This window comes from Canis aureus, chromosome 15 (assembly GCF_053574225.1).
Source record: "Canis aureus isolate CA01 chromosome 15, VMU_Caureus_v.1.0, whole genome shotgun sequence".
Taxonomy (NCBI): Eukaryota; Metazoa; Chordata; class Mammalia; order Carnivora; family Canidae; genus Canis; species Canis aureus.
The window spans coordinates 41,548,862-41,575,046 of NC_135625.1; the positions used below are offsets into that span (position 1 = coordinate 41,548,862).

Genomic DNA, 26,185 nt, shown 5'->3' on the forward strand with positions numbered 1-26,185 from the left:
GTGGCTGTCTTCTCACTGTGTCTTCACATCACCTTCCCTGCATGCATGTCCATGTCCAAATTTTTAACTTTTTATAAGGATACCAGTCATACTGGGCTAAAGGCCCACCCTCCTTCAGAATGACTTCATCTTACGCAATTTTATTTATAATGACCCTATTTTTAAAAAAATATTTATTTATTTATTCATGAGAGACACAGAGAGAGAGGGAGAGGGAGAAGCAGAATCCCAGCAGGGACTGGACTGCAGGACTCCATCCCAGGACCCTGGGATCATGACTTGAGCCAAAGGCTCAACCACTGAGCCACCCAGGTGCCCCTAACTTATTTTGAAATAAGGTTACCTTCTGAGCTACTGAGAGTTAGGGTTTCATTGTATGAATTGGGGAGACACAAAATTGACCTTACAATTCTACCTATATGAATTTAGCTCAAGGAAATAATCAGTGATGTACTCAAAGATTTGTGGACAACAGTATTTACTGAAACATCATTTATAAATTAGGAGTATCTTAGATTTTTCAACAAAAAGTCACTTGCTAATTTATAGTATTGATGTAATTAAATTTAGAGCAATCACTGAAAGTTGTATTCACAAACAAAATTCACATAGAATGTGAATAAAAGAAATCGATATTTATATAGCTCCCAAAGAAAGCAAGACACAAAAACTGTTTATTGTTTAACTTATGTTCTTAATTTTTCAAAGATTTTATTTATCTATTCAACAGAGAGAGAGCACACACAATCAAGGGGGCAAGGGTGAAACAGAAGGATAGGGAGAAACAGACTCCCTGCTGAGTGGGAAGCCCAATGTGGGGCTCAATCCCAGGACTCTGAGATCACGACCTGAGCCGAAGGCAAACACTGAACAAATTGAACCACCAAGGCACCCCCCACTTATGTTCTTAATTTTGTTGGAAACATGCCCATACTTCTGTGCATACATTTTTTATTAATATGTACATGCAAAACCAACTCTAACAAGATAAAGTAACATGCTAACAGTTGTTACTTGAGCCTGGTTAGACTATGACTGATTTCTCTTTTGGGCATTTTTAAATTGCTGTTATTAATCTCTGTACTTTTATGATAATTTTTTTAAAGTAACAAATGACATGAAAAACAATGATACATCATGCTCAGAAAATCAGAGTTATTAGTGATCATATAGTGCATTGTGATAGAAATCAGACAGTTTTGATTCTTGAAGCCACTGACACAAACTTGATTTTTCTATGTCAAGATTTACCTATGATACTCAATACATCTGCAAGTCTATATACTTAGGAAACAGAAAGTGATATTAGTACAAACTTAATTAAGCAGATCACATGATAATTAGAACATAAACTGCTATACTCATTTTAGCCAAACATAAACTCAGATTTGAAAATGAACTTATTTTTGCTAAGTCATGGAAAAAATCATAATTCTTTGGGGATCTCCTGTTTCCGTTTTTAAGCAATGGGAACAGATAAAAGTCAATTAATTGGGTCCTTCCACCTAATATATTTGATTTAATTTGCCTTTTCCATGCTTTTTGGAATAACTGTTATAATCTCGAATTCAGAACTTTGCTCTTAGAATAACACTGAAATATATATATCCATTAACCGATACAAAAAATCACATCTTTACAATTTTCTTCACCTCCCTGGGAGTTTGAATAAAGGGAATAGAATTTGGATTCAGTGCTCACAGAATTTGATTTATCAAATGAAGTATTGATACAATATTTTGCATTTGAGATAACCTAGCCTTCCATGAGGGAAGAGATTGCAGCATTTATGACAAAGGCTTTGTCAGAGGTCAGCTGAGCATAGCTCTACCACTCGAAAAAAAAACTTCACACATTAATGCAACAGATACTTGTGTAACCCTGTCACACACAGGCAATCCTTTAGGTGTTGAAGGAACCAGACAAATTTTGTGTTTCAAATATCCATGTTATATGTATAAAATGTGTATATACACATGTATTTATTATATATACATGAAAAGATATAATTAATGTACAAATTCATAAAAAAGACATGTTCTATTATATTGAAGCACATTTATTTTTTTTAAGATTTTATTTATTTATTCATGAGAGACACAGAGAGAGAGAGGCAGAGATACAGGCAGAGGGAGAAGCAGGCTCCCTGCAAGGAGCCCAATGTGGACTCCATCCCAGATCCCCATGCCCTGAACTGAAGGCAAATGCTCAACTGCTGAGCCATCAGGCATCCCATTGAAGCATGTTTAAATATAAATATGGATATATGAATTAATACATAAATTTATGTATTATTATATATAATATATAAATATTATAAGTAGATACGTATAATTATCATAAATGGAGCTATGAATTCAATATACAATAACAGAAAAATAATTTCAGAGAGAGATAAACACTAGAGATAAAATAAATAGGGTTAAAATACGGTTATAGGATGAAGAGATCGTTGCAGTCAACTCTTACTTGAATTCTGTACTAATTTCCAGGATTGCCATATAAATTATCACAATCTGAATTCTGTGAAACAGCAGAAATTTATCCTTTCACAGTTCTGGAGGAGAGATGTCCGAAATCAAGATGTTGGCAGGGCCATTTTCTGTCTGCAGGCTCTTGGGGAGAAATCTTCTCTTTCTTCTAGCTTCTGCCAGTTGCCCGCCATCCCTGGCAGTCTTTGGCTTGTTCGATACATCACTCCAGTCTCTGCCTTATGTTTCACATAGTCCTCCCCTCATTTTCCCTTTTCCTATATGGATCCCATCAATGGATTAGAGCTCATCCTAATCCAGTAAGACTTCATCTTAACTTCATTATATTTGCAGACTCTAGTTTCAGAGACGGTCACATTTATAGGCTCTGGAGTTAGGACTTCAACATATCTTTATGGAGGACATCATTCAACCTACAATAAATGCTAAGAAAAGACCACTATAGGCAGAGGACATTAGAAATGGAATCTGACTAATGAAAAAAAAAGAAGGCATATGACAGTATGGGAGGGAAATGATTCTATGCAAAAGGCAGTGTAAACATCCTAAAACCAGAGCACTCTCACACATCAAGAGGCAGAAAGGCCAGTGTGGATAACGGAGAGAAACAAAGGCCATATATGTACCCAGGGACCAAATTAGAGTGAGCTTTGTAAACTCACATAAGTTCACATTTTACTCTATTCAGTGTGAAGCTGCTGGATGATTTTATCCAAGGGGAAATGATGATGAGATCTGCGCTTTAAAACAAACATTCTGGATGCTGTGCATGAGAATAGCCAAGAAACTTTGGTGATATCTTAGGAGAAACTTAACGGTGGCAAAGACAGTAGTAGCAGTAGAGCTGATGAGGTATATTGCGGGAAGCTGACCCACAAGAATTCACTGGATTGACTATAAGGGGGGCAGGGAGAGGGAAACAAAGTGTTGGGAAAGAGCACGGGGGTACATGTTGTTACCATCAACTGAGATGATGTACTAAGCAAGAAATACGTTTGTGGACCAGGAATGGAGTGGGGATCAAGTGGAGACACTGGTGCTGGGACATAAAGTAAGCACTTAAACAATGTTTAAATTAAATGCTATACAAAAAAACAGAAACAAAAAACAAACGAAAAAAGGGGTAGTGCAGTCAGTTGAGTGTCTGACTTGGTTTTGGTTCAGGACCTGATTGAGCCCAGCATGGGTGTGCTCAGTGGGAATCTGCTTAAATTTCTCTCTCTCCTTCCATACTTCCATCTCATTCCCTCACTCTCTCTCTCAAATAAATACATCTCTCTATCTATCTATCTATCTATCTATCTATCTATCTATCTATCTACTATCCATCTCTGTAAACCTTGCTAGACTCTCCATCTAAAGCAAGGCTCTCCTTCCTTCTTGACTCCATTTATGTCTTCTCCATCATAGATCCCTTCCCTCTCTGTTCTCTTGGGTCTAACTCAGCTGCAAAATTACTAACATGTGTAAAGTCCTCTTTCAAACGTCCCTGAAAATGGACAAGCAGGGACCTGGAATCACACATAACTGGGACAGCCATTCCATCTCAGCTCCTCCCTGTCCTGGGAAATATTAACTTCCCTAAGCCTGAGTTTTCCAATGAGTTCATCAAGTTGCTATGAGGATTATCTTAGATGATATATGTAATATGCTGCCATGGGTAAAGTGCACTATGAGTGCAGATAGAACCGAAAAGGGGAGGAAGACACAGAAGATGGAGGATGTAGCAGTTTGCTTCAAAGGCTCTGTGGTTTTGGATTCAGAAAGTTCCAAGCTGGATGTGAGGGCGATCTGGCTGTGACATCTGTCACTCCACTGATTGCAAAGGTTGATGAAGCTGATCGAGCAAGCTAGGCAGGGATCCCCTTTCTCCCTCCCTGCTCCATGTGCATCCCTCCTGAAGCTGTGTGCTCAGTAGATTCAAGAGGACTACCTTCCCCGATAGAGGAAGACCATTCTTTGGTCAAGGGTATATAAGTAGAGTACCTGCATTCCCTTGCTAGAACCTCCAAACAAGCTCTCAGGTAGTCCCAAGCAAAGAAAGCCATAGTATGTACTCAGTGATTAACTGAACCTCAGTTTCCACAAATGTCTGACTGCCTATCTCTCAGCACTCTGGTGACCATTTGTAAAATATATGAGAGGTGTCTGGAACAGGGGGAACTCATGAAATAAGACTTCCTTTCCCTCTTTCCTTTACCCAGACTTGGAGCCCTGCTTGCCAGAATGTTGGTTATTGATGGCCATCATCTGTCTAGTGTCAAATTCTGGGCAGTAATTTGTTAGACTTTAACTTTTCTCCAGAATTTTTCTTAAAAAGAAACTAGTTCACCCTCTCCCTCCATTATCATCAAAATAAAAATAAGTGACAAGTCAACGTAGAAGTGATAAGTCAACATAGAAGCCAGGGGTACAGGAATAAAATTAGGAGAATTTCATATTTTCCCACTTAAAATGATGAGTGTGATCAGGGCCAGAGACAGGAGAGACAGTCAGAAGTCTCATTGTCTCTTGTAATTCTGCAAGTCTCTGAAAAACTGAGTCTCCAGCCCACCACAGCCACACAGTCTTCAGAGAAACAATAGCAAATGTGCCGAGATAGGGTGAATTGAGCCCTGGAGCCCAGGACTCTGCCTTAACCCACATCTCTTTTTTTAAAAAGACTCCGTAGCCCTTGTCATCTCTAAAATGCAATGATTAGGGTGCCTGGGTAGCTCAGCCAGTTGAGCATCTGACTCTTGATTTTGGCCCAGGTCATGGTCTTAGGGTTGTGAGATGATGGCCTGCATCAGGCTCCATGCTCAGCACGGACTTTTCTCTCCCCTCTTCCTCTGCCCCCTCACCCCACCCCCTGCTCTCTAAATAAATAAATTTTTAAAAAATGATTAGGGCATTTGGTTTTAGTGTAAGGGGTCGTGTAATATGACCATTCTCAAAATACCTATTAAATATATCTGATGTCATCTTCCAGTTTTACTGGCTTCTAGGCAAGCAGAAAACTGTAAAGTAAGCTTCAGATTTAGGCAACATTCCATTATTATTCTCTTTTTTAAAAAAGTGTCATCTTCTATCAGTGACTTCCTGCCGGGAGTAAGAAGAGGAAGGAAGGTAAGGACAGCAGAATGGCCAGATTCTGCTTATGCACAGCCTTAACCTTTTCTGCAACCCCAGGGATCTGGGACTCAGAGAGAAGCACAAAAGGGCCAGTGAGCACTTAACTTTTTTTTTCCTTTATATGTGTTATATTTTTCATTAATAAATAGATTTTTCTTCTTTAAACACAGAACATATAACAGATTGAAACGCTCCCCCCTCCCCCCAATTCCAAAGACAAGAGTCTATAAAACAAATGCCAGCTATACTGCCCTAAGGGCAGAAAAAGTCTGGTGACCCCCACCCAGCCCTGCCCCCTGCAGCACCACCACCCCCACACTGCAAGAGAAGGGGGTCTGGAGGCTTCTCCCTCGGACCCTGGGGACTTAGGTGAGAAGCATATGGATGTATGATATCACCTCTCCATGAGGCATGGGCTATACGAAGATGAGGTTTCCTTCTCATGGGCTCTGACCAGCTCCTGCCCTTCTGATTTCAGTTATGAAGCACCTGGGCTCTGCTCCCAAGGGAGCTGCCTCTTGGCTTCCCCACTCCACTGCTCTGCGACTTCCTCAGAGGGGAAGGGAACGGCTCGGGGACCCCTCCCATCCCCTGGCCCACATGGAAGCGCTGTGTGGAAGAGGCATGATGCTGAAGGTGAGGCTCCTGTAGGCCCTCAAGCCCATGAGGCCAGCATGCCCCCCACGCCCCCACACCTGCTCATCATGCAGCTTCTGGCTTCCCTACTTCCTTCTGGTTTAGGAGCTGGGGGGCAGTGGTGAACCAGAGTGCATGTCAAGAATTGTGGTATACTTGGGGACACAGAGCCTGATTGGACTAGGGGAAAGTCTGGGAACTTGGTGTTCTGAAGTGTCTTTAAGGTTAGACAAAGTGAATGCTGGAACCAAGTTGGGAAGTTGGAGATAGAGACCCACCATCATTCAGTTCAAGTGAGCCGGACTCCTCATGGCACCGCACATATTTCTTTTGAAAGTCGAAACCCCATGGGCATCATGCTACACATTTAGTAGGCCTGTAACATTTTGTTATTTTGTAATTTTGATGATTTATTGATAACTACTATTGGCCAGGTGGATAATCTTATTAAGCAACTGAGTAGAAATTGTGACCAGGACTGAGAACCAGCTGTGTGCTTTCATTGACTACAGAAAGCTGAAGATGGACCTTGTGTTCGAAGAATATGTCTTAAATGCTAACATTCCCTCTAAAAATTACCACATGAAGTTATTCTTATTTGCCCTAAAGTGTAAAGTGCTGATTTGCAATCATGTTGGAGAGTAGTTTGAATGGGGAGGGAAGGCTTTCATTACTTGAAAATAAGCAGGAGGAGGAATCTGAGACATGCAGAACAAGCTCTGTCCACTACCCAAATTTGCAGAAGATCAACCATTAACAACTCAGGACCCATAGAAAATTGCCTCACCTTCCTGAGTCAAATCTGTTAAATAGGTATGATGGTGCCATTCTGGTCACAAAATCCATATGGTGGGACAGACAGCATGGCTCTGCCGATATTTCAGTTTAATTCATGTTTATTCCTAAAAGAATTACCTACGCACAGTAGAACTCAGAACATAATTAACTAGAAATAACATTTAACGAGATGTGAGAGCGTGTGTAGAATACTTTGAAGAGAAAAAGACAAAACACAGAGTAAGTGGATGTCAGAGTTTTTAAAAACTTTATATAGGAAAGTTAACACATTCTGAAGGGCTCAGTTAACATTTAGTCAGAATTGTTCAGTGACTGTGGACCAGACAAATTTATTAGTATCCAAAACAAAGACAGCCAAAATTCAGACACCAGGATCCATTTCCTTCATATTTGAAACATAAAATCCGCAATAAATTCTTACTGAGTGCCCTTCTCTGAATGATCCTGAAGCACATGAAGACATTAAATGCTGTTTCCTCTCCTTTCCCAGCTGTCTAAAAACTTAGACAGTAGATTAAGTCGGCTTAACTCCCTGAATAGGAAAGCTGGCTTATCAATAGGAGAGAAGCTTAGATTTTATAGAGGTTGTGCAATGTTCCCGGTATTTAGGGATCCTCATACTCATGTGTCAATAAATAGTAAATTAGCTGAGGGTCAGTGTTTAACCCCATGCATTTGAAAACAGGTGTCTGCTAAGCATCCTGGGAGTCAGTTTGGATCTACTTTGTCAACTTTCACCCAAGGCTATGCAGAATCTCACCATCACTGCCCTCCGGCACAGTTCTCATCTTACTACTTGCTCCTCTATCTCTCATGTCATTGTCTCTGCAGAAATATTAGAGGGAACACTTTGGGATGTTTGGAGGAATGGCAAACAGGACCAATCTGCATATCGGTATTTGTTTCTTTAGGGCATAGCAAAGTGGGAGGCTTTCAAAATAAAATATTTTTTATACTGAACAAATGAACAAAAGAATGAATGAATGCATGAATGCCTGTGTGGTTTAAATTACTGAGATATTTTTCTCTGCTTTTACAATCTAGTTCTAGAGACATTTAAGGAAAATCCCCAAAATGATTATAGTGATGGCAGCGTGACTGTTGAATGTCTTTCTTATATTTTGACAATTATCAAAAACAAAACAAAACAAAACAAAACAAAAAAACAACAGCTGCAACAACACAGCAACAACCAGTTTATGTAAACGTTGATTGACGAAAAGGATGACTACCTCCTCTGCTCAATGTTGGAAGAGTCACTTAATTGTCCAGTTCAGTGGGCTTCACATTGCAAGCTATGACTCATTAGTGAGTTGTGAAATCAGTTCAATGGCTTGTGACCAGACCATTTTTGAAAGATGAGAAGATGGAATACAGTAGAATGGACAGCATAGTGCATACAGCTAGTAAGTTTAACTGTCTTTTTGAAATTTGCATTTCAGTTCTATATGTACATTATTTATATATGATAGATATTCTCATGTATAGAAACGGAAACAAAAATGTCACATACATTAATGTGTGTGTAACTTCATGACTACAAAAATTAAAAGAAATAAGAACAAGTGTTGATCTATTTCTACTGCTTACATGGTTCCAGAATACCTACTAAGTGGTGGCCCTGACTGAACTTGAGTGTTCTCACTGCTTACTCTCATTGAATAAATGCCTTTATTGTACTGAATCAAAATCGGTCTCCCTGGAGCTCACTTTTTGTACGGGCCTTATTTCTACCCCTAGGCACTTTTCAGACAAGCCTGGTTTTTCTTCTGCATAATAATCTTTGGGTATTTATTTATTAATTATTATTATTTTGAAGATTTTATTTCTTTATTTGAGAAACAGGTAGAAGGGAGGAGCAGAGGGAGTGAGCAGGGAACTCGATGCTGGACCCTATTCCAGGACACTGAGATCATAACCTGATCCGAGGCAGATGTTTAACTGACTGAGCAACCCAGGCACCCAACCTTCGGTATTTAAATTGAGTTGTGTTGTCTCTGCTAAGAATTTGCTTCACGTTTCGAAGAATTCCAAGGCCCCAACTGTCCCTCAGTGAGACCCTTCACTGACTCTCTATATTCCTTACACATTTGGGCTGCATATAGTTCTTAGGAGGTCATAAAGAATGAGGCTGGTCTGCAGGGAGATGTGGGTCACATCTGCAGGGCCAGATGTGACAGTACTCAGCTCAGGAAAAGAAAATAGAAGGGGATGTTTAGGAGTGGCTACGCATATTCTCTGCAAAATGACTTACAAAATCTGGGAAGCCCATGTAGGCAGCTCCCTTTTCTGCTAATAGTTCCAGTCTGAGAAAGAATGAAACTCGCCAACGTCACTATTCTCAGCCAGAAGCACGCACTGAGCGGGTGGGAGCAAGGAGTGGGAGGAGGTGGTTCACGAAGACTTATTTTGGCTTTAGTCATGGATTATAGAAACACACATGCTACTATAAATATATAAAAATATCCCATGCTCACTTCCTGAGAAAAACATGTTAGTTTATGTTCAGGAGTGTTTTCTTTTAAGAAGCTATAAATATCAGGAGTTCAATATCTGAATCTGGACAGCTAATTGAAATGTTTAAAAAGAAAAGCTTATCTTCAGTTCTTTTTTTGGAAACACTACAAATATAGACCGATGGTTAAGCAAAGACAGCTGTTTCATTTCACATGCAAAAAAAAAGAAGCACTTTTTAAAATGGTCTTGGCTGGAATTCTTTTCAATAAAAGATTGTGGATTTTTCCCCATATTTTGACTGAAACATTTTCAAAATCCATTTCTTCGTTGTTTCTTTTTTGTGTTGAAATTTGTATTGCTCCAGAATTTATAATTAGCTTCTCACAATGATCAAAAATAAATGTCAGAATTAAAGTTTCTAAATAAAACTGCCATTCCTTCTCATCAGCAGCAATAATTGAGGATTGAAGGTACATGTAGTAAAATATACTGAAATAAAAATGCTGATTAATTTTAAAAAGGGATTAACTACAACCATCAAAGGAATGGAAATCTAGACTAGGTCTTATATAAAAATATGGGATATAATAAAGACCCTTAATTACTGAAGAGAATGACTTCCGTTTTAGCTGTTTAAGTACAGAAAAATGTAGACTATTTCAACATCAGATCACAAGAAACAACACAGCTACCGACCAACTCTTTCATCTTTGTATCTGCTTAGCCTTCCGTAAGCTTCAGTATTTTTCTTATGTAATATAATTCTAAAATTATTTATTGAAAGTCAACCTTGTACTTGGCATAGCTGGGCTCTGGATCTATGCAAGAGTGGTGTAAAAAAAAAAAAGCTGCAGTCAATGTTGATTTCTCGACAGTTACTGCTGAGAAAGGATAAAGAGTGAAAATTACACCTCAGACTCCTCCTCTGACCTCTAGATTCATATATTCAGACCATCTTCTTTGTTGTTTCCCACGCATGCAGATTGACTGTGTGCATAATGGAACTCTGGATCTTTCTCCCAAATCCATGTCTGCTTTTGCCTTTCCATCCCAGCCTTCCCACCAAGGAGCCCAGGCTACTTGGGAGCAGCTCTTGACCTTACCTCATTCTCAATACAATTCACCACCAAGTCCCTTAAAGTTCATTTCCCAAATTCATTGACAATAATCTGTGTACTATCTGAAACTATAATCATTCTCTTGCCTTTGCTGGCCCAACAGTCAAGGTAATTACAAATAAATAAATTAAGACACCCCTTCCACACTTAAAATCTTTGCAAGACTGCCCATTGCACTTAGGTTAAAATTTTCAATCTTCAGCAGGGCCTTCAACACTCTCCTATACATCATTTGGCCCCCACCTACCAATCTAGTCTTTCTCTCCTCTCTTTGTTGGTTTCTCTTTCCCACCTGCATTGTTTTTGCATCTGTTTTCCTGCCTTTCAAACTCATTCTCACCTCAGCACCTTTGCTCAGGACTTCTGTCTGCATCCAAAGCTCCTTGCCCTGCTCCTCTCTGTGTTAATTTCAACATTTACTTCAAGTCTCAGTTTAATGTCTCTTCTTACAGGCTTTTCATAACTGGGACAATTAAAATGAAGCCTCATCTTTTTTCTTCCTTCATATCACCTGATTCATTTTCTAAAATTTATGAACTTTTTTTTTGTATGTTCATATGCTTATTTATTTATCTAAAGCCCCTTTTCTTTTCTAGACCTCATATTCCACAAACACAAGGACCATGTCCGTTTGCCCCAACATATTCCTCAAGCATATAGCACTGTACCTGGCACATACACAGCACTCAGCACTCAGCACTTTGTGTCTGAATGAATCTATATATCACTGAATACATAAATGAAAAGAAAAATAAAGGAAAGTTTGGTAGAATTTCAAACTATAGGAGTAAGTAAACAATGAACATAATCAGGAAGCTATATGATAGGACAAAATACAGGATTTTGGATCAGAAAATAAGGGTTCCAGGGCCAGTCTGTCATTTAATTAGCTCCAAGATTGGAGGAAACTTATTTAACTTCTGTGATACTCAGTTTTCTCACCTATAAAATACGGGCAACCATACCAGGGATGTTGTGAAAGTCATATGAGATAATATATGTGAAAGCATTTTGTAAATTACAATGCAGTGTGAAACTTTTGTTGTTAAAACAAAAAAGTCCAGGGATAATTTAATGGAAGTATAAGGTACAAAGCTCCAGTTGCTGGCTTCTCAACACTTCATATTCAGGAAGTTGCTGAGTAGATGAGTTGATACACAAAGACAGAATACAAGTAAGTTCTTTGCTCACTTTCTTTCTCTTACTCATGTAATAATTCAGTATATGTCCATTGGATACATTCTGTGTACAAGTCACTATACCTTTATATCTTAGGTGATTTTTAAAATTATTTATTTATTTATTCATGAGCGATCCAGAGAGAGGCAGAGACATAGGCAGAAGGAGAAGCAGGCACCATGCAGGGAGCCAGATGTGGGACTTGATCCCAGGACCCTGGGATCATGACCTGAACCAAAGGCAGACAGTCACTGAGCCACCCAGGCACCCCAGATCTTCATTATTTTAATAAATTTAATAATAAGTCATATTTTTTTCTGAAAGGGCAAACTTAGAGTCCCAATCATGCGAACAGGAGAGGCAAGTAATGCAGCCAAAGGCTAGGAAAAACTTCCCAGAAGAGATTTTGGGGATAAAAAAATTTGGAAATGAATTCAGTTTTCACTACTTACCTTGAACAGGTTGTTCAGCCTAGTTGCTCCTTCATGGTCAAAGTGGTAGTTGGTGATATCTGGCTTCAGTATTGTTATGAAGAGTCATGTTCACATTCTAACGAAGAATACAAGGTCTACGAGTCAGTGTTTGTTTCCATCTTTCTCCTTGTTTTCACAAATCTCTTCATCAGACACAAAACTAACCAAGCACTTGTATTAATATCAAATAGAAACTCAGTCTCTTTGTGTGATGAAAGCATATGGCTAAACTGGTGCCCAGAAGAAACTACTCCAGCTCAGAAGCTGCTTCTTTCAAGCAGCTTTCATTATCTCCTGTCTTTACTACAGAAAGCAAACATTCTGTAAGATGTGTATATGATATGGTCCTGTCCACATGCCATGTGGGAATCTTTGCCAGTAGTTTTTAAATCCTGTTGTCTACATCATTCACTGAAGATATTTATGTGAAGAAGGGAAAGAGCAGGGTGACAGGAGTAAAAGGCTTTCCAGGCACATATGGATTTACCTTTGGCAAAGAGCATCAGCAAATCACAAACTTTAGGCTTATGTCACATTTCTGGGAAACAGAAACCGACATTGTTTTCCTATGGATGGTTTTGTCCTCTAAACAATTTTGAAACTCCTTAATCTCTCAAATGCATCTGAATGCTTGCAGGCAACACTCAAGAAGAACTGCTCAATGTCACGTAGAAACTTTATTTAGGCTTTTTGATGTGAGAGTAATACAGTAGAGAGTTTAAAACATGGGCTTTGGTCTTAAATAGTCCCGGGTTCAAGTTGTCTCATCATAACTGAAGGATTTGCAGAGTAAAGTAGTTTCCTATGGTCACTGTAACAAATTGCCACAAATTTTAGGAGCTTTAAACAACACAGTCTTATTATCTTAGAGTTCAAGAGGCCAGAAGTCTAAAATGGGCCTGTAATGATATATCCCTTCTGACGGATGCAGAGAACAATCTGTTTCTTGCCTGTTCCAGCTTCTAGAGGCTGTCTACCTTCCTTGGCTCATGGGCTCTTCCTCCAACAACTTTTAAAGTAGCAGCATAAGCATCTTTCTCTCTTTTTTATAAAGACTCTTAACAATTATGTGAACCAAGCTGGATAATCCAAAATAATATCTACATCTCAAGATCTTTAACTTATTTACACCTGCAAAATTCATTTTGTCATAAAAGTACCTTTTGCAATGGAGGATTTCTTTTTCTCTATATTCACAAGTTCCAAGGATTATAACTTGGACATTTTGGGGAGTCATTATTCACCTACAACAAGTGATAACTTTCAATGCCTTAGTTCTCTTATTTGTAACATGAGGATTGCAAGAGTTCCTACTATAAAGGATTGTTACAGAATTAAATAGATTTGCATACATGTTACTTGGTATTACTATGAAAAAATAATTAAATGATCCAGGAGCTTTAGACACAGTAATGAGGAACATTAATCTGATCACTGTCCTTGGTGGAGCTAGACTTTAAATGATTACTTGGAAAAATAAACGTATGCTTGCAAACTGTAGTAAATGTTACTGAAGAATAGTGAAGGGTATGTTGGCAGAGAGAACTGATCTAGTCTAAAAGAACCAGAGAACAGAGAAGGCCCCTCGGAGCAAGTAGCTTTGAGTTGAGGCTTATGGATGAATAGGAATTACCTAGCTGAAATGAGATGTAGAAAAGAACACTCTGGAGAGAGAAAAATGTGTGAAAAGACCCATGGCAGGAATGAGTGTGGTGCATTCAAGGAATTTGAAGGCATAAAAGCATGGGGGAGAGTGACAAATTCTGATGCTGCAGAAGTAGTCAGGAACCAGGGCAGGTTGTGCTCAAAAGTCTATGTTAAGATTTGGGGGCTTAGCTTAAGACTAACAGCAAGAGTGGTGTGACCAGATTCCTTGTTAGAAGCTATTGCCCCGGGTGCTTCTGTAGAGAATGAAGGACAAAAGTGGAAGCAGGAATTACAGGAAAGACGTTTGGCTTTAGTCCAGTTGAGAGAAGACAGAGTGTCATAGACTAGGCTTCAAGGAATCACACCCTGAGAGGGAAATCAGCAGGCAGATGATTTATTGTATGGAGTGTTCTTGGGACCAATGCCTTCAGATGGGGAAAAAATAGTTTTGGGCAGAGGGACCCTAAAGGATGCTCTGAAGTGTGCATGACCCCTCAGAGTTGGGACAAGGGCAGTGGGCCTTTACCCCCTCATGCTGATCAATCACTAGATGCAGCTGCACCAGGAGGGGATGACTTTCTTCAGTGGTGGCAGTCTCTGAAGGGAGCTGACAGTTGAGCATCTGGGGAAATCTTAAAGGGAGTTAAAGGTCCTGCAGTAGGGCATCCACTACATGGAAGCTCATCTAAACAGCAGCAGTTCAGATGGAGAGAGAGTGGATAGATTGAGAAATATCTTATAGATACTATACACACACACACACACACACACACACACACACATTTATAGAGAGAGAGAGACTGGGAGATGGAGACAGAGAAAAGATCTAGGTAGGAAAAAAAGAGAGGAAGAAACCAAAGATTATAGCTGGGTTTCTGACTTTTATAATTGAACAGCTATTTGTACCATATTTACATATATTTGTATTGATCAGTTAGTTAAATAAATGAGTCCATACCTCAGAAGACAAAAGCATGCTGTAATTAAAATTTAGGAGTAATCATTGAATAGGGGATAGAAAGCATGAGCCTAGAAGAATCGCCTCAAGAAAGAGCATAGGTTGAGAAGGTCGGCAAAGTCTTGAGTAATGACAACATGAAGGTGGATTGTTTAAATGTTTGGCCACTGTGTTTGGCACCTAATAAAAATTCATTAAAAATCTTTGTCAAGATTTTATAATAATAATTATTTTTAACAGTGCAGTAAATGAGCATATTTTTAATAGCCACAGAGGTGTGCCAGTGAGCCCTTTGTCATTGGTAGCAGATCACAGGGTCCTTCCATGGAAAAGCTGCAACAAGCAGCCACTGCCACAGCTGGGGAATGGAACACCAGCTCACCTAGAAATGCCTTTTTTTTAAAAAAAAATTTATTTATTACAGTCACAGAGAGAGAGAGAGAGAGAGGCAGAGACACAGGCAGAGGGAGAAGCAGGCTCCATGCACCGGGAGCCCGACGTGGGACTCAATCCCAGGTCTCCAAAATCGCGCCATGGGCCAAAGGCAGGCGCTAAACCGCTGTGCCACCCAGGGATCCCTAGAAATGCCTTTTAAGGAAGCAACCTTCAGGTAGAGATGACGCTGGGCTCCTGTCTTCCATTCCTCACATTGGAGCCTTCAGCAATCCATTTGACTCGCCATTCACAATATGCCGACAATCTGATAAGCTCTCACCACCTGCATGATCACCTCCCTAGTGGGAACCTTCAGCATCTCTTGCCTGGCTTATTTTGACAATCACATAACTAGTCGTTTTGCTCTTTATGCAACTGCTTATCTCCCTAAAATGTATTCTCTACTAAGAAACAGTTTAAATTATAAGTAAAATCATGTATTTTTTTCTGTTCCAAATTCTGCAAGGCTACCCATGTCCTACGGAGGAGAAGCTCAATCCATGAAAAAGCCTCTGAGGCTTTACACAGTCTGTCCCGTCCTATCCCACTGTGATCTCCTTCTGACCTCATCCCCTTCCCCTCTTCTCTGGGCACTCTGCTCCAGCCACACTCATCCCCTGGCCATTCTCCATATACTCTACACACATTCTTAACTTCTGGCTTCTGAACTTGCTGTGCCCTTTGTCTACAACATCTTTCCTCCTGATGCCTCCACAACTAATTACCTCCCCTCCTTCAAGTCTCTGTACAGTGTCACATTTACAGAAGCTGCCTCTGAGTATTCCAAAGTTCAACACACCTTCTCTCCTGAACAACTAGGCTTCATTTTGATCCATAATAGGTATTACTTTCTGACATCATCTAGATTATAGATGTGATTAAAAAAATTTTTATTACCTATTTTTCTATTATCTACTTTCCAGTAGAATGTAAACTCCAAGTAACATAGGGATGTTTTGTGTGTGTGTGTGTGTGTGTGTGTGTGTGTGGTTTGGTTTGTTTGGTTTACTCTTGCACTTCCAATGCCTAAAACTGTTCTAGCTAAAAGTAGACCTTTAATAAATATTGATGGATTTAATGAGCAAGTGAATGAATGAATGATGAGTCTCTAACTCAATTTTCTAGTGAGGTACCTTCCCCACACTCTCTCCCCTTTTGCATAGTCTAGACCTAACTTGACTGATGAGAGAAAATTTTGAAGACCAGGCCTGTTTCTCTAATGGTCCCCTAGAAAGTGAACCAAGTAGAAGGTCCATGAAGAGAAGTCTCTGGGGCCCTCTGAAGTTGACATCTATCATTTGGTTGAATGTAAGTGCTCCACACATGGGGCACTGGCAGGCTGAATATTGTGGAAGGTGAGAAGAACACGTTTAAATTCTTCCAAAGAAGGTACTGCTCTAACTATGTCTGGGTGGTGCAAGAATAAATATTAAAGGAAAAAGTCAATTCACTCTTTTGAGTGCTATGTCTATAAAGTACCTGATTGACTTTCCCTTCCTGCTTTATTTTTAAAATAGATATTGTTGTCACTATATACACAAGCCTAAGGAGATACTGTCTATTGCTATTATTAGTATAGGGTGCCCAGCCAGTTTAGTTGGTGGAATGTGCGACTGTTAATCTCAGGGTTGTGAGTTCAAGCCCCATGGTGTAAAGATTAGTTAAACATAAAATCTTTAAAAAAAATTTAAAAATTGTAAAGTATAATTTTATTCAGTGATTACTGATTAGCTCTTACATACAGTCTCTGAAAGGTCACAGGCTCAGTCTGTGTCATGTCAGCCAATGGCTGGTGAAGTCCCCTTTTACAATCAGATGTAGTCCAGGTTGCCGACCTTGATTCTTTGGCTTTCTCTCAGCAGCTGTGGAGTGGCCCTGTCTGGGGGTGTCCAAAGGACATGGGTGTGGGCTGCCAAATGTTTGGAATACACTTTAATGACTTCTCCGGGAATTAAAACTTTCCTGTAGTTAGCAGAAGCCTTTGTTTCTGTCGTTGTTTGGAAAGACTTTGTGAGTCTAAGCGACTTTGTTTGTGTTTTACCTTTGCCCTTTCCTGGTTTCGGCTATTTTTAAAAGCAGGGCCCAAGCCTGTATAATCCTATTGCCACAGATGAGGTAAAAAGAAATGCCCACATCCCTGCTCCATCCCTGAGCACAGCTTTGAACATTTTGCACAAGAACAGGATATTGGCAACTCAACTGTTAAACCTGTCTGTGATTATTCTTCCTTGAGATCACTCTGATGTCACCAGTGTAATTTGAGCCTGGAGCTTTTGTTCACACTTTAAATAGCAGTCCCGGAATGATTTTTGCCACAGACTCTCTGGAGAGCCCGGGAGCTGAATTCCCGAAGATCCTCACATCGATGAAAGCAAAGCCAAGCCGCCAAGCCAGCGTCATGTCCACCTCGCTGCGAGTTAGCCCGTCCATCCACGGCTACCACTTCGACACAGCCTCGCGGAAGAAGGCAGTGGCCAACATCTTTGAAAACATAGACCAAGAAGCTCTACAGAGACTTTTCAAAAACTCTGGGGACAAGAAGGCAGAGGAGAGAGCTAAGATCATTTTTGCCATAGATCAAGATCTGGAGGAGAAAACGCGAGCCCTGATGGCCCTGAAGAAGAGGACGAAAGACAAGCTTTTCCAATTTCTGAAACTGCGGAAATATTCCATCAAGGTTCACTGAGGACAAGAGGATGGATAAGGACATTATCCAAGAAGAGACATTTTAAAGATCGAAGGAGTTTGTGAGACCCAACACATGCAGCATTTTGCTGCTACTGAGCAAGCTTCTCTTTCATCAGAATTGCGGAAGCTGGAAAGGAACAGAACAAACTGGTTATAAAGACTCCAACCAATTTCACGCCTTCGCTGTTACGGTGGAGAACAAAATGCTTTCAGCAAGGATTTGAAAACTCTCCCTGCGGGGAAAGGACTGATGCCGGTGTCAAGAGAAGAGTCTGAGGGGATGTGATGAGGACTGAGAAGGAAGATAGCAAGAGGGCTGGGGAAGAACTGTTGCCAGAGTTTCTTTCTCAGGCCCTAGGACTTAAATTCAACCTGAACTTTGTTTCCTTAGCCAAACTGAGTAGGGAGAGGGAGGAGGGAGAGGGGCAAACAGGGAGAGAGAATCTATGCTCTGATGTTTACTAAATTTTTTATTTGAATGTTTCAAAATATTGCCAGGCTTCAATGTGATCTATTGGTATAGATTCTTAGAGATCAGTAATTGACTACTTATTGGCATTTTTTGCAGTGCCTGAAAAAGGGGTTAATTACAAATTATGCAATACTTTCAGCAGCTGAGTAAAACCCTTCTAGTTTGTAAAAGGTTTTAATACATTTCAAACTGGTTGCACAAAAGATAAAATAATGGGGTCCTTCAAATATCCAAAGTACTGTGAAAAATTTTATGATTTTTTATCTTCTAACTAATGCTAAAAAAATAATCTAATTAGATTTCTTACAGTTATTGCAGTAAGCATTAGGAAATAAGTATGATATATTAAATAGTTTATGAAGATGCTATGGTTTCTATAATTTATTATACATGACAAATGATATGCAACCTTAATAAATTATTATAAACTTAGCTGCTCTTGGTCTGTGATGATTGGTCTCAAAGGAAAAAGTAAGATAGTAAATATTTATTTATTATAAATGTTTCTAAGGATTTTTTAAAATTTTTATTTATTTATGATAGTCACACAGAGAGAGAGAGAGGCAGAGACGTAGGCAGAGGGAGAAACAGGCTCCATGCACCGGGAGCCCGACGTGGGACTCGATCCTGGGTCTCCAGGATCGCACCCTGGGCCAAAGGCAGGCGCTAAACCGCTGCACCACCCAGGGATCCCTGTTTCTAAGGATTTTACTCTAAAAGTAAAATGTACTTTTAGAGTGGCTTTACATTAATTGCCAAACTTCTTCAAAACAAATTCTTACATCAAATATCTAGGAAGTTTCTCTGTCCTAACTTTAAAATATAAGATATAGACCTAGAAATTCATTGACTGACTCATCAACAGTGGTATTTATGTGTCTGTGGAGGGTGAGCTTTAAGAAGCTCTTTTCTCCATAATTTTGAAATCTCTCCTCTGTGGCTACAGGAGCTATGTACATTTGTACATTTATCTCTCTCAAAACAATATATTTTGAGGTTAGAGTCCAAAATATGATCAAGATTCTGTGGCTTATCAGGGTTGATTCCATATAAACCAATATGGGAATAATATTACAGTCACTTTGCATATTTTGCCATAAAACTATAATAAAAATCTTTCTAAGAAGGCAAACATCAATGCCTGCTGGCCTTTACTAGCAGACAGAAATAAAATTTCACAGAAATTAGGCAGTTTGGAACATGTACAGAGGTTTCTAAAACTTGCTGATCATAGGAAAACAAAACAAGTGAACGATCTAAAATCTTCTGGGAGAGTTACAAGTCAGGATTTTAAGCAATACATTTCAAAAAACGAAATGAAGTGATCAAATCTATTTTCAAATGTTAACTGATAAGTTTACTGAAGATAATATAAAATCACTCCATTAAGAAGGAATTTTTTTTAAAAAAGGAATTTTTTATGTGAGAACATCCATTAATTAATATTAATATGCAGAAGTGTGTGCTTGTGTGTGTGCATTTTTCTGGGAGGAGTGTTTATAATTTCTATCAGATTTGCAAAGACATCCATGACACCAATATAAATTAAGAACAAAAGAGGAAGTTTTTGACAAGTGGAAGGCTCAGCTCCTTATGATATTTAGGGATTACCAAAGCAGAGACTGTAAAGGGGTCTTCTGCCCGATGACTTTATTTTCCTATGCTTGCAAACTGAGCTTGCTTAATGATCTCACCTAAAGTCTTCTTTGCCCATGCTAAGAATAAGCTTCCTATCTCTGATCTGGCCTGCTAGTGACACATTTTCTCTATCTAGAATCCCCAAAAGACATTGACAAACTGCTTGAGAAGGAAATTTGGTAATTTATTCCTATAGGATAGCTACCATACTCGTATTTCCTATGAAAATGTTTAACTTATTTTCTTTTTAAAGACTTTAAGCACATCTTGGATACTGCACATAGTCAAAAGGTTGAATATTTTTTTTTAATTTTTATTTATTTATGATAGTCACACACAGAGAGAGAGGCAGAGACACAGGCAGAAGGAGAGGCAGAGACACAGGCAGAGGGAGAAGCAGGCTCCATGCACCGGGAGCCTGACGTGGGATTCGATCCCGGGTCTCCAGGATCGTGCCCTGGGCCAAAGGCAGGCGCTAAACCGCTGTGCCACCCAGGGATCCCAAAAGGTTGAATTTATTACACTGATGCATAACTATATGCTCTGCCTCTGTTGTTTTCAATGGAGTAAAATGTTTGTCTTATCCACTTTGCAAATTAGTATGTATTAATTTAGTTCTCTTGCAGTATATTATCATTATTTTCTGATTGCGAGACTATAACATGGGAAACAAATTAAAAACAATTGGAATATGACCTGCGACACAGTGTAGAGAAGAATCCCAGCAGATTATTGCACGAACATGCTGTCTTTCCTCTTCAGGGAGAACAAAAGTTAGAATCACAAGGGTGATTTTTAGTTTCATAATGCTTTCATCATTTAATGTGAAGTGACAATAAACATCATTAGAATAGGTAGAAGTAGTTCAGAAATCCTTCTATGGCACAGGGATGGCCAAATATTTCTCAAGGCATCTCATTGTAATAGAAGATATAAAAGTAAAAACACAAAGGTGAAATGGGTCGTTAATAACATTTATATTATTAGGATCATAATAATGACAACTAAATTTAATTAAGTATTTACTATTTGGCAGACAGTATAGACAATTTTCTTTGTGTTTTTTAGGCATAAATCAGTATTGTGACATAAGAGCGTGTGTGTATATACATGTGCATATGTGTATAGCGTGACACTGAAGCACAGATTGATGAAGTGGCATGCTCAAGAACATGCAGCTAATGAGGCCAGGAATCAAATACAGCCATTCCTGCTCCAAAGCTTCATTCTTCACCGCTAGGTTAGACTGCTTCTCTAGGAGAAACTTAGCTTCTCTTTTTTCCTATAAAATGACAATTACTTAGAAGCTAGTAAGTCAGAAAGATAGGAAGGCACAGCCTCTGAGAAATCACTTTTATCTGCTCTGTGTCTCTTTGTCTGTTTATTTGGCACTTGTTCTATATAGGAAAGCCTCATAGTTTAGTCATTTTAATTGTGTCAAGGGTTCTTAGATGTAGCCTTTCAAGTTTGCAGTTAAAATAACACTTGGGTTAGCACTTGGAACAAAAGATCGCATCTAATGTCTCTTCTAGTTGTCGGTCAACATTTTGGGCCTCCGTTTTCTCATTAGGGGAAATCAGAAACTATCGATTCATGATATTATTGCTCAGAGTAGCGCTCCTCTGTTCATCACTGTGGCCTGCAGCAAAGGAGGGTTTATATCTATAGGTTGCTCCAACAGATGGCATTTACTGAGAAATGGGCCCGGGATATAGGAGTGCCTGCTATTCCCCCCCACCCCCCACCTCCATGTTAGAGAGTAGTCAGAGGATGCAATTGATGTTCCTTTGAAAGCTTTATCTAGTAAATGAATAATGAAGCCACCGTCTAGGTATTACGCGGCCTTTCTGAGTGCCTCAAAACCCTTCTAAACTCCACATTGGGATTTCCCAAGATGGCATAACGCTTGGTTAATTCCCTTTCTTACACTTAGAGAGTTGTAGGGTAAAATTAGGATTTGCATCTTATACATTCATGCAACATAAATATAGTAAACGTCCATATGTGTAAACCCCCATCGTCAGAATGGATCCCTGTTCTCCTTATCAGAGAAGCCAGGAAATGTTTTAAAATAAATATGATATAGTGGGATACATGATAGGAGTTTAAATAGGATGCCATGAGAGCACAGGTATGTGTGCATATGGGTTGGTCTGTGTCTATTTGTGTGTGTTTGGAGAGTAGCAGTAGAAGAAATCTAACCTAACCTAGGGAGATCCTAGAAGAGTTCATGGAGAATTTTCAAAGTAAGATTTAGTCAGGAGAGTGGACAGAGAAAATTTTATTTCAGCATCTGGGTATAATGTTTACAAAAGCAGGAGGAAAGAATGTGACTTCACTGAGAATCTCTAAGATCTCTAAGCAGTTCTTGTGGCTAGGGACCTAAGCATTTGGGGGCAATAATTAGAAAGGCAACTGGGTTTTAAATGACAAGCTTGAGTATTAATTTTATTCTGAAGGCAACAGAGAATCAGTAAGGACTTTAAATAAACGAGTGACACTTACTGCCTAACTACTATACATCAGACCCTAGGAAAAGATATGATTAATATTTTGAAAAATAATGCATTCCTTTCCATCTGGCTGTAGCCATCAGTTCAAAGGTGAACAAAGATAGGTGCTTACAAGTACATCCAGGAGCTATGGAGGAAGAAGCTGATGTTATGTCATATACTGGACTCATGTGCAACATGATGACTGCAAACACCTGGTTCCTAAGGGTACAACCTACTGCAAGACTGCCCATCATGCTATTAACCAGCTAGTTTGCCCCAAGCCTCAGTCTGTTGCAGAGGAGCAAGCTGGAAGTCACTGTAGGGCCCTGAGAACCCTGAATTCTTATTGGGTTGGTAGAGATTCCATGTACAAATTCTTTGAGATTAACATCATTAATCCATTCCATAAAGCTATCAGAAGAAATTCTGACACCCAGTGGATCACCAAACCTGTCCACCAGCACAGGGAAATGAGAGAACTGACATCTGCAGGTGGCAAGAGCCATGACCTGGACAAGGGTCACAAGTTCCTCCACACTATTGGTTGTCCTCGCTGTAGGCCATGGAGAAGACACAATTCCTTCTAGCTCCATCATTACTGCTAATGTTAAGTAATGTTTGCAAAGTTCTTACCTAATAAGCAATGTAGGACCAAAAAAGAAAGAAAGAAAGAAAGAAAAAGAATGTACTCACTGTCTAGCAGCTGAACACATGGTTAGATTCTATCTACAGTGATTCTTCCAGAACTCTGTTGCCTCACCGTTAATCTACTGAGGTGAAAAGCCACAATAGGATGTTTGCAGCTCTGTAATCAAAGCTGAGCTGTGTGGAAGCTGAGGGTGAATGGAAGGGGTGATGAGGAAAAGGGTAGAAAGACCAGATTGGGGGAAACTCAAACTAGTAAAGTCCCTAATTACATTTTTTAGAAATTGCAACTATGTTTGAACCTTATCATGAGTCTTATTATTTAACAGGTATTATAAAGAAATGGCTACTAACCTCTCTCTTCATTTAAGTATCTTTTCTACAAAGTTTCCAGATATTTTAAGTGATTATTACAGACATACACAAATGTGTTCTATTTTAATGTATGTACCCAAGATTAGCAAAATTGTTTTACAGAATTTTGGAAATAAACATCCTATTCCAGTATGGATCAGCAGTGGTTCTAAAAAAGTCTGAAAAACTTTGGTTGAGTAGTCAGAGGAGTTTTGTTGTAGCCACCTTTCTGTTCCCTACCCCTTATACACACCAGCTCCCCATCTGCACATGTGCACACGTACAAACACATACATGCACATACATGCACACACACATATCGACATATAAGCACACATGCTTACACACAACACATATACATACACATGTGCATATTTATACATGTCCACACATTGGCATACACATACACATATATACACATTCACAAATACATGCACATACACACATATACACACCATTTATAGTCCTAAGACAGCATAGTGATTAGTGTTCTTGAGCCTCTATGTCCTCATCTGTGGCAACAGACAAGGTTGAGCAAATAAATACCACCAGACTGAGGCAAGATGCTCTAAGATTTTTTCCCAACTGAGCTTTAAGCAAATTTTTTTTTTTTATCTCCAGATTTCACCTGTAAAGGGGAAAAAAACTTAGATCTGACAGGACCATGTCTGTGACCTTTTCTGATCTCAGATTTGACATAAATGGGAACTAATAACTCTACCACCTTCAATGGTAGGACTTCTTTCTGGATCATTTGGCATTTCACAGGTCACAGGAATTTCTCTTAAATGAAACAAAAGTGTAAATAAGTAGTTTTGATTATTAATCATGGTTGCTGAGGGCAGAAGGTGAGGAAAATAACTTTCTGTGGGTACATCTATGTTTTTGAATAGCCTAACTCTTTTCTGGTTGGTGGATACCAATGCTGGGGTCAGCTGGTAGTAGTTTGACATGCTCTTCAACATCCCTGCAACGACGGAGCCACTGAGACCATCTCAATAGTACATAAGAATGATAATCATTTGTAGCATTTTAAAAATATAGATTCCTGGGGACTCCTAGGTGGCTCAGAGGTTTAGCACCTGCCTTTGGCCCAGGGCATGGTCCTGGAGTCCTGGGATTGAGTCCCACGTCGGGCTCCCTGCATGGAGCCTGCTTCTCCCTCTGCCTGTGTCTCTGCCCCTGTGTGTGTGTGTGTGTGTGTTTGTGTATGTGTGTGTGTGTGTGTGTGATATGAATAAATAAACAAAAATAGATTCCTTGTCCGAACCTCTCTGGGCATGGGGTCCAGTGATGGGTGTTCTTACGAAGTTCCACAGTTAACTGTGAAGAACATCAGAGGTAGGGAATCACTTCTTATGTTACAGTTGGATTGTCAATTGATGGCACTTTTTATTAGAAGACTTAAAAAGGATTTGATTTTTGGCATTAGAGTTTTCTTACTATATTGACTCTGTCCTTAATTCAAAAATCATGACCAAGTAAGGATATATGTTGAGGAGAGTATAATTTCTCTTGAATTTTAACAATTGCATTGTGTGTAGATGAATGCTTCCATAACTTTTCTGTGATTTCTTTCCATAGATTTCAGTCTGATATTTGTCTTATATGTCTTACCAGGAGAAAATCTGCTTCCTATCACTGCCTTCTCTTCTTACTGTCCTGCAAGTTGTCTATGTTTATTATCTATGCCCAGGTTTTATCATCCGAAAGATTTTGGAGAATCCCACTCACCTCAGAGAGTCACGGGAGCCACAATAAATAGAAAACCTATTTAAGAGCATCCTTCCAGACTGATAAATGTGGAATACCTCCACAGTGCAGTTATTTGCAAACCTACTGTTATCAGAATCTCCTGGAGAACATTTTAAAATCCAGACCCCTGGATTTAATGATTCAGAATTTCTGGAGCTGGTCACCTGCTATTTCTACTCTTAAAACATCCCCCAGGTGATTTTGCTACAAAGTCAGATTGAGAACCACTGACCTAGATTAAAGCCACCAACTGTGTTCAGTCTCAGCACATGGCTCATTTTAAATCATCCGTGTCTCCCCAAGCACTTTACAGGCTTCAATACATTTTTGACTAAATAAACTGTTGACCCAAGATGTGACTAGCACCCTATCCTGTAATTTGTTATTTCTATTTTCTCTCATCTAATCAAATACCATTATTTTCCCTTTGCTCATAAATTCTAAGAAATCCCCTGATCACCATGAACTCAACTTCCATAAGGTACATAATCTTAGCAATAAAAATACATTTTTCATATGAATAGAAGGTCTTTCTCCCACCCCCACCCCCACTATATTTACCACTTGCTGCAGTCCTGGAGAATTCATTTCTTAGTCCAGACAAGTTATTCTTTCTTTTATTTATTTATTTATTTATTTATTTATTTATTTATTTATTTTTAGTTATTTAGTTATTTAAAAAATGTATTCATTTATTTAAGAGAGAGAGCATGAGGCAGCATGAGAGGGGAAGGGACAGAGGGAGAGAATATCCAAACTGACTCCCACTGAGCACAGAGCCCTACACAGTACTGGATCTCATGACATATGAGATCAGGATCTGAGCTGAAA

At 39.3% G+C, this 26,185-nt stretch overlaps 1 protein-coding gene and 1 long non-coding RNA gene across 2 annotated transcripts in view; one reads left to right on the forward strand and one right to left on the reverse strand.

Moving 5' to 3' along the window:
* Nucleotides 1–763: 763 nt before the first annotated feature.
* Nucleotides 764–26,185, reverse strand: part of LOC144284016 (uncharacterized) — a 54,937-nt gene continuing 29,515 nt past the window's right edge. Inside the window, exons 3-4 of the long non-coding RNA XR_013352497.1 lie at nt 12,247–12,343; nt 764–2,917 (exon numbers count right to left, since the gene is read on the reverse strand). This is a non-coding gene — a long non-coding RNA (uncharacterized LOC144284016). The remainder of the gene's footprint in view (nt 2,918–12,246; nt 12,344–26,185) is intronic.
* On the forward strand, nt 17,431–18,899 carry TCIM (transcriptional and immune response regulator). Its single transcript, XM_077849294.1, has one exon. The coding sequence runs from the start codon at nt 17,610–17,612 to the stop codon at nt 17,991–17,993; it is 384 nt and encodes a 127-aa protein (XP_077705420.1). The 5' UTR covers nt 17,431–17,609; the 3' UTR covers nt 17,994–18,899.

Excerpts from the sequence above, each read along its gene's own strand:
- TCIM (XM_077849294.1), top strand. The coding sequence starts at position 17,610 with ATGATTTTTGCCACAGACTCTCTGGAGAGCCCGGGAGCTGAATTCCCG.